Raw genomic sequence first — 8592 nt, forward strand, 5'->3', positions numbered from 1 at the left:
AGAATATTTAGATATTCTTTTAACTAAATATAGACTTTCTTAATGTAATACAAATTCCCCTATAGTGAATACAATTTGAGGAAGGGTTGTGACTGTCAAAAGTATTTTGAAAAGCAGTGTGGTCCAGTGAACAGAACATTGCCCTAGGGTCTAGGAGGTGGATCCTGCTCCTGGTTTTGCCAATGATTTGCTGAGTGACCTTGAGTAGCTTACTTAACCTCTCTGGAACTCAGTTTTCCTACCTTTAAAATAAGGGTTTGGACTCACCAATACTTTTCAGCTCTAATATTCTGTGTTTGTACTGTGATTAATAAGGTTGAGCATGATGCCCTTTCTCTGTGGCAGTTAACTATTTGAATTAACTGGGATGGATACAGATTGCCTGTAGATGATACAGAGGGGAAGCTGCCCTGCTCCTTTGGCTCTGAATCAGCAGCGGCCATTCTTCACCTCTCATTGCCCCTTCACACCCTTGGCCTCCACGGTTCTGTCTGTGCACTCTTTGTGCCCTCGAAGTCAAATACAGTTTTGTGGTGTCAGCAGTTGTGTCCATGCAGATGACCCACACCTGTCTCTCCAGCACTCATCCTGGTCCCATGAGTTAAGCCTCTGCTCTGTTTTTATTTGAATAGTCATCATAACTGCCATCAGTGAGTACTCACTATCCACCAGACACTGCATGGGTTACCTCATTTATCCTGCCAGTAACTCGGTGAGGCACCTACTTTTACTATCTCCCTCTGGGGGATAATTTGGGGATGAGGAAATTGAGGCTTAGAAAGATTAAATAATTTGACCCAAGCCGCACCTAAAGACAGTGGTTTGACAGGGATTTGGACCCAGGCGGGGCTGGCTCCGGAGCCATTCTGTGTGACTCAGAGCTGTGCTTGTCAGCCACCACTTGGGCTCATTGTGAAGGCCGCATGGTCCAGAAGGGTAGCCGCTAGCTAGCTACATGTGACGATTGTGAACTTGATGTGTAGTTAATCCAAATTGAGATGTGCTGTAAGTGTAAATTACACACCAGATTTAGAAGATTTAGTTCAGAATAAATAATTTTTTATGTCGATTATATGTTGAAATTTTGGATCTATTGGGTTAAATAGAATATATGTATTAAAACTAATTTCACCTATTTCTTTTTATTTTTTTAGTGTGGCTACTAGAAAATTAAAAGTTACATATATGACTTGCATTATATTTCTCTTGGGTAACACTGCTTTAATGAATAGAAGTCTGCTTAGTCCTTTTTGCCTTATAGTGATTAAGGCACCTAAAATCCTTGATAAGTGATAATTTTTAAATTTCCTCTTCTGTTTTAGGGATCATTATAATTATATAGCATCATTCTATTAATTTGCAGTGTAAACTGGATTTTTTTCCCCCATTAGTTGCTCTCACCAGAAGATTTAGTGAATGCATGCAAGATGCTGGAAGCGCTGAAATTACCCCTCAGGTAAAAGAACCTCCGCGGGAAGTTTGCCGGCTATAGCCACTATTCCTCACAGAGTAGACAGGCAAGCCCTGCCAGGCACCATCCTGCGGGGCCAGCCAACATATTGCCCCTCTTGAAATTACATTCTGTGTGAACAGAATTCACTTGGCACTCACGCATCTCTGTCATCCTGGCTTCCATCCTGACGGGCTGTGCGTGGCCTGAGGGGGCTAGTAGTCCAACTGTTGTCGACTTAGGCCAGTGAGAGAAGAATGGAGGCACCTCCCATGAGGTCAGAATAACCAGCCCCTCTTCCCCTAGACATTTTGTGTTAGTCTCTGGAGACTTAGAAGTAAAATGTTGAGTTGTGAATTACATTTTCCTTATCCTCAGGTTAAAAAAAAAGTAGCCAGACGTTTTATTTAGCATCTGGATTATAGTTCATAGTTTTAGTAACTGTTTATTTATGAGCTTTTCAGTTGTGCTGTAGTTGCTTGTGGTCTTTATGTTTTAAATGTTGTTTTGTGTTAATATTGCCTTGATACCTGGGCATAAGAGAAAGTAAAAAATACTTGCGCCTCCTCAGGGGTTGAAGATCCCAGATACTCACGGCTTTGTTCTCCCGTCTGCGGTTTGTAGGCTCCGAGTTTTTGACAGTGGCGTCATGGTAATCGAGCTTCAGTCCCACAAGGAAGAGGAAATGGTGGCCTCAGCCTTGGAGACAGTATGTGAACCGGGTTCCTCCAGTTATTAGGCCTTGCCACCAAGACCCGAATGCTTAGAAACTTGAGAAACAGGATTTCCTTTTGAATTTAACTTTACTAAAAAGTAATATTTGTAGACCCGATTAAAGACGGTTTATCAAGGAAAAAATAGTAATCAAAATTATACTTTAAAAGCTTTTTGAAACTTACCGACACTCATAACATCTTCTAAGTAAGGAGAATTAGAATTAGTGAGGTGCTCTCTTTTCGTTTGAAGCTCAGTGTTGAGAACAAGTTTTTAATTTTTTAATTAGAATGTTACCCATGATTGAACTTTTTCTTTCAATAATACCTACATAAGCAGCATTTTAAAACATCACAAGTTGTTTTGCAAAATAGTTGCTTCCAAAAAATATGAAAAGCAACTATAGTTTAGATGGATTTTACTGGCCAAACTGCTGATATTACTCATTAGGATACTTGAAATAGTACTGCCTTCATAGCCTCTGCAGTGAGCCCGAATAATTTAAATAACTCACATTTATTATGCTTCTTATTTTAAGCTAGGTGAAAACTCCAAGTCTAGATATTTCTACCATGTGATTTTTTTTTTTGTTTTTTTTTTTTTTTTGATGAGGAAGATCAGCCCTGAGCTAACATCCATGCTAATCCTCTTCTTTTTGCTGAGGAAGACTGGCCCTGGGCTAACATCTGTGCCCATCTTCCTTCACTTTATATGGGACACCGCCATAGCATGGCCTGACAAGGGGTGCATCGGTGCGTGCCTGGGATCCAAACCCAGGCCGCCAGCGGCAGAGTGCGCACACAACCGCTATGCCACAGGGCCGGCCCCCTCTACCACGTATTTTAAACTGAACCTATAAAGTTCCTCACTGGAGCACATAATAGGCACTCAATTAGAATTTGTTATATGTTCCTTTTCAGAATATCGAATAGTTCTTTTTAGGCTTTATGACAGTGCCTTTGTTACATCACAGAGGGCTTCATGATAGTTTAACTTCTCTATTTCTTCTGGGTCCTTCAGCTTTTGTAGAATTAAACATTAGTGAAGAAGATTTAGTTCTGTAGTGAATATTCTGTGGATTTAGTAGAAAATTCAATAAATTACTTCTTGATTATGCTGGTAGACATTGTCCCTAGGTTGGTACCTAGGTGGTCTACATTATCATATTTTTTCTGCTCTGTTTCTGTTAGGTTTCAGAAAAGGGATCCCTAACGTCAGAAGAGTTTGCCAAGCTTGTAGGAATGTCCGTCCTCCTGGCCAAGGAAAGGTAAGTAAGGCCCTTCCTCTTCATTACACCTTGTGTTTGTGTTTGTGTTTCTGAACGGACAGATGACTGTGGCTTTTTCCCTTGATTTCTAGGTTGCTTCTTGCAGAGAAGATGGGCCATCTTTGCCGAGATGATTCGGTGGAAGGCTTGCGATTTTACCCGAATTTATTTATGACACAGAGCTAAAGGTTTTGTATTTGAAATACTTCTTGTCCATACACTTGCATCATGTGGAGGTTGTCTGACATTGAGCTAAGGATAAACCCTGATAAACTGAGCATTTACTGGAACTTTGCAGTATAATATAAAACCCTTTTAATTTCTCCATAAATATAATGGTTCAGGAAGTTTATTTAGGATAAATATAGGAAAATACAGAAAAATGAATGCCAATGTGAATTTGAAATCATGCTACAGTTGTAAAGAATCCTCAGAGTTTAACTTGAAATATGATGGATTTTAACTTGATCCTCAAATCTGACCATTTTTTAAAGAAGGGAATTTAGTTCACGGGGGGAATAAAGGAGAAGTTGCATGTTTGGACAGGTTAGGTCATTATTTTGGTGTGACTAAAATTCACTGAATTATAAATGAGGTTTTTTTCTGTATCTAATGTGCCCATTTTGGGGGGTTTTCATAAGCAGGTCATACCTACGGTGTAGCTGAAGAACCTGCCAACATTGGAACAAAATATCAAACTGCAGAGTGCCAAATGAGGCTCCTCCTAAGGGCTTTTCTTTAGAAGCAGTCACAAGCATGTCTTCAACAGACCAAATAAAGCACTTAAAAAAGGAGAGAATTTTATGTGACTTACGTATATATAATCTGAGTAGTTTCTTTCTTTCTTTTTTTTTTAAGTGATGATTTCATAGCTGGCATTTAAAGAATGCAACTATGTCATTTTGTTTAAAAAATGCGGTGGATTTTGAAACTGCATTAAAGAGCTGTGTAGACATGCCCAGAGATATGATTACAGATTTGGGGAGTAGACGGCTCAGGAGTTCCCTAGGATTGTTGTGTAGGCCGAGGGGCTGGGAGGACCTTTAACTAGCTTACCAGGGACCTTGGTGCTCTTTGACCTCGAAGTCAAGGACAGGAACATAGAGAGTGGAAAAGTAACGTCTTCTTTTCCTTCCCTTAGGGAGTTTCAACACTGAACTTTTAAAAATCTTTCTATCATATTCTAGCAATATTTTTTTTTCTTTACCCCACACATCATAAGTTGTGTGGAGAAACTATCTCGCTAAAAAGTATTACTGAGGTAATAAAAACCAGCTAATATTGAATTTATATTGAGTTTTAAAGCAGACTTGTCTGCCTTCATATGATACCGCTATACAGCATACAGTGTGATGGCATTACCTCAAACTCAGGGACCCCACAGGGACAGAGGAGACCCTCTTTCTCAGACTGAGTTGGTAGTGGAAGGTAGGGATGGTTTTTGGCCACACCTCTGAAAGGGATAGTATCTATATTGAGAGAACTGCTGAGACCGGGAGGAGGGGATACCCAGGTCCACAGTCTGGGATCCCTAAGACGTTCTCACTGAGTGAGGTGGAGGGCCACTGCCAGAGGCTACTGCAGATGCCCTTTGGGGATGTTGCAGGACCCTGAGCTGCAGACCCAGGGAATCCCTCCAAGTGTAGCCAGAGTCAGTCCCTGATCCCTGCCAGAAAAGGGCTGTCGCTGCTTCGCATCCGCCAGTGTCATGGGAATGTTGTGGCCGAGGCATCCTGCCTTAGTCTTGGTTCTCCAAATCTGTCACTGATTCTCCGTTGTGATGACAGATCCCCTAATTCTCCCACTGCTCAGCCTCAGGTTTGTTTTGGGGACATTTCGGTGTCTGGCTGCCCAAGTCTTTTGGGCCATTGTGTAAGCTTGTTTGTATGTCACTCCTCTCTCTGGGTTGCACTCTTTCTCTCACACTGCTCTGGCATACTTGCACGTGCACATACACGCATGTGTGCACACACACACATGTGTGCACACACACACACACACACAGACTTACATGATATCTTATCTGGCTAAGGTTTTTAAAAATTACAAAGATAAATAATGTGTTTCAGCAGTTGGAATGAGTTGCCACTGAGGTTGTTTGAGCTACGGGATCTAGCTCTAATGGTTTGGATTCATTATAGAAAACTCCCATAATTCAACGTATTGATTTACATTAGTGTGACAACGCATTAACAAAAATGGAACAATCTGAATAGTATAAAGTGAACTAAAGAGGAAAAAAAGTAACATATGAATATATTTTGCAAATGTCACATTAACTAAAAAACAAATATGATTGATTTTACTGTTTTATTTTTAAAGTGGGCATTCTTCACTGTTTCCAGACCTCTGTATGTATATTTTTATCTCTTTTCTTTTTTTGCCAAATAAGATGTTATTTTGGTCCTCTGTTGGTAGAGGTTATGTTTAAATACAGCCAATCAGGCCCTAAGTGCAAAAAAGTTCTTTCTGTATTGGTGCTTACCACTGGTATGGTTATTATTTTTGCTTTCCTAACTTTGCTCTTAGGAGCATAAATCTGTTTGTAGCTTTAATGGTAATGGAATATTTCTAGTCAGATACTGTCAAAAGTTTTTTTTACATTGTACGAGTGAAGATTGTTTTCAGGGTTAAATGATTGGTATTAATGTATATAGAGTAAAATTATTGCAAAATTTAAAAATGATTTTTCTTGGTGTTCTTTTTAAATACTCTGAAAAATATATGAAAATGATAAACCTTTAGTCAGAATAAGCGAATATGTTACAATTTTTTCGTTTAGATTTTATAATCAAGAGTTGGTTATAAATATTTTTGATCTCAAGCTCTTACTATTTTAGTTGTTTTAAAAGAATGGGAAATGGCTCATGAACTGTTTTTTCTAATTCTTGCTGTGAATTCCACTGTTGATTGACCATGTGTGTTCATGTGAATGTACTGTCTCTTATTCCCTGTTACCCAACAAATCTTACCAGACGTGGATTCATCGTCATCATTCTCATGCTCAGATACTTAAAATGGTTCTCCTTTGCCCAGCAATCTCAGAGTTTTCATTTTGGTACAGTAGAGACACAACTTATAAGGTGGTCAGGTTTTAAAGACTGTGCTGAAGACTGCCTAGGGATGAAATCATGCATGCTCAAAATGATCCTTGAAAATCGCTTAACTTGCCAATAAAGTTCTCTGTATAGTCTTATAATTAGAATCCCTGTGGTGTGATACATGAGTGTATTTTATGAATTTAGTAGGTACAGTATGTAATAGAAACTATGTATCAACAATAGACTTTATAGCACCAATAAACTATTTAAATGCATGTCTTTTTTTTTTTTTTTTGCCAACAGTATGGTTGAACTTATGTAAATTTATTGCCAATCCCATCCCATTATCTAGAGTGTAAGCTCCACAGGGAAGAGATATTTCTCTGGTTTATTCATGGTTAGATCCTCAGAGCCCAGAACAGGGCCCTGGCACACAGTACGACGCAGTAAATAGTTACTGAATGAATTAACTCTGATGTATATACCTATTTATAATTTGGCTCCACCTTATCCTACTTTTTATCTCCCATTCAATTCAATAAAGAAAACACTTTTTTTAAAAATACATACTGAATTTGTGTGAGGAACTTTGTGTGCCACTGGTGGGGATACAAAAGTGAATAAGATAAAGCCCCAGCCCTTAAAGAGGTTGGCCTATTGGGGCAGTAGACATGTGAGCAACCTTAATTCAAGATGAAATGAAGTATGTGCCGTGGAGGGGATACAAGTACCATGCTGTGGAAGACAAGGAAGGAGCCCTTAGTTTTGATGGAGGGACTTGGGAAGGCCTTGTGGGAGAGGAAGAGCCTAGGAAACTAGGCTCACAAGGACCAAGAGATGGTCAGTAGGTAAAAGGCATTGGTCAAGGGAACAGCATGGGGTGTGCCTCTTCCTGTTCCTGGGACACTTTCCCTTGTCTATCCAGACTTTCTTTCATTACTTCTTCCCACTCACCCACCCCCATGCGCACTAATCAAAATCATACTTTGCTCAATTCCAGCCACTCTAGAAAAATCTGTTTCCAGTACACAACTCTACTATTTCTAAACTCCATAAGAGTTATTATCTGTCTCATATACTTGACTATATTTTATCTTGTTCTCTAACTGTTGTCTTGATGCCATAAGAAAATAGAGAAATCAGGTTTCTTTGAGTTTAAGGACTGTCACACAACACTTCTTTTGAGTTCCCACTGGCCTAAGTCAGTGATTGTACAAGGTAGATCCTAGTTAAGTATTAACCAAATTGAGTGATTTTGGATTATAATGTGTCATGAGTGACTCACAAACCTAAATCAGTGTCCTTTACTCCTCTTCCTAAGAGGCTTCTCAACCAGGCTTGTCAGGGCTCAGCCTGTCTGAGATACGCTTACTGAAATTCCATGACATGGGCCACATCCATGATTTGCGTAGCACTCCAAAAAAGTCAGGTTAACACACATGTAAGAACTTGTTATTACAGTGAGAAAACTGGGTCATTCATGTTCCTCCTTGTGCCCTGATATTCATGAGTCAGTTAAAGCTTTTCTCTCAGGGTATTATCTAGGGAAATAAAAGATCTCTCCATTTGTATAAAGGACATTATTGAGATAGTGAAGCAATGTCACACAGTTTGCACAAGATCATTAGACCAGTCACTGACCCAGAAGGAGAATTCAAGATATATGGACAGCCAGCTTGTTTAAGTTCGATACTGACAATACCACTGTTCTTTTTTGTGTGTGTGTGAGGAAGATCGGACCTGAGCTAACACCTGCCAATCCCTCTTTTTGCTGAGGAAGACTGGCCCTGGGCTAACATCCATGCCCATCTTCCTCTACTTTATATGGGACGCCGCCACAGCATGGCTTGACAAGCGGTGCGTTGGTGCCCGCCAGGGATCCAAACTGGCAAACCACAGGCCGCCGCAGTGGAGCGCGAGCACTTAACCGCTTTCGCCACCAGACCGGCCCCTCCACTGTTCTTTTGAAAGCTTTTTTTTTCTTCAAGTCAATGTGCCTTCTTTTAGGAAAGATTAAACTATTTTAACTGTCCAATAAAGACAGTAATACAGTTTGGCAAGAATTCTAATTAAGGCAATAATGACCAAGCATCTCAATAAAGCTGTTATTTTAAAAATGA

At 39.8% G+C, this 8592-nt stretch overlaps 1 protein-coding gene across 3 annotated transcripts in view; it reads left to right on the forward strand.

The window, feature by feature from the left end:
* VPS36 (vacuolar protein sorting 36 homolog) overlaps positions 1 to 6747 on the forward strand; it is a 31678-nt gene extending 24931 nt beyond the window's left edge. For 2 of the 3 annotated variants that reach the window (XM_087436122.1, XM_087436124.1), the window contains 4 exons: positions 1392 to 1456; positions 2075 to 2159; positions 3355 to 3431; positions 3524 to 6747. In XM_087436122.1, the coding sequence (XP_087292248.1) occupies positions 1392 to 1456; positions 2075 to 2159; positions 3355 to 3431; positions 3524 to 3617 (321 nt within the window). In that variant the 3' untranslated portion in view covers positions 3618 to 6747. The remainder of the gene's footprint in view (positions 1 to 1391; positions 1457 to 2074; positions 2160 to 3354; positions 3432 to 3523) is intronic. The other variant, XM_087436123.1, reaches the window with a different exon arrangement.
* The last annotated feature ends 1845 nt before the right edge of the window (positions 6748 to 8592 follow it).

Source organism: Ceratotherium simum, chromosome 10, assembly GCF_057802395.1.
Source record: "Ceratotherium simum simum isolate JZ-2026a chromosome 10, ASM5780239v1, whole genome shotgun sequence".
Classification (NCBI taxonomy): Eukaryota; Metazoa; Chordata; class Mammalia; order Perissodactyla; family Rhinocerotidae; genus Ceratotherium; species Ceratotherium simum.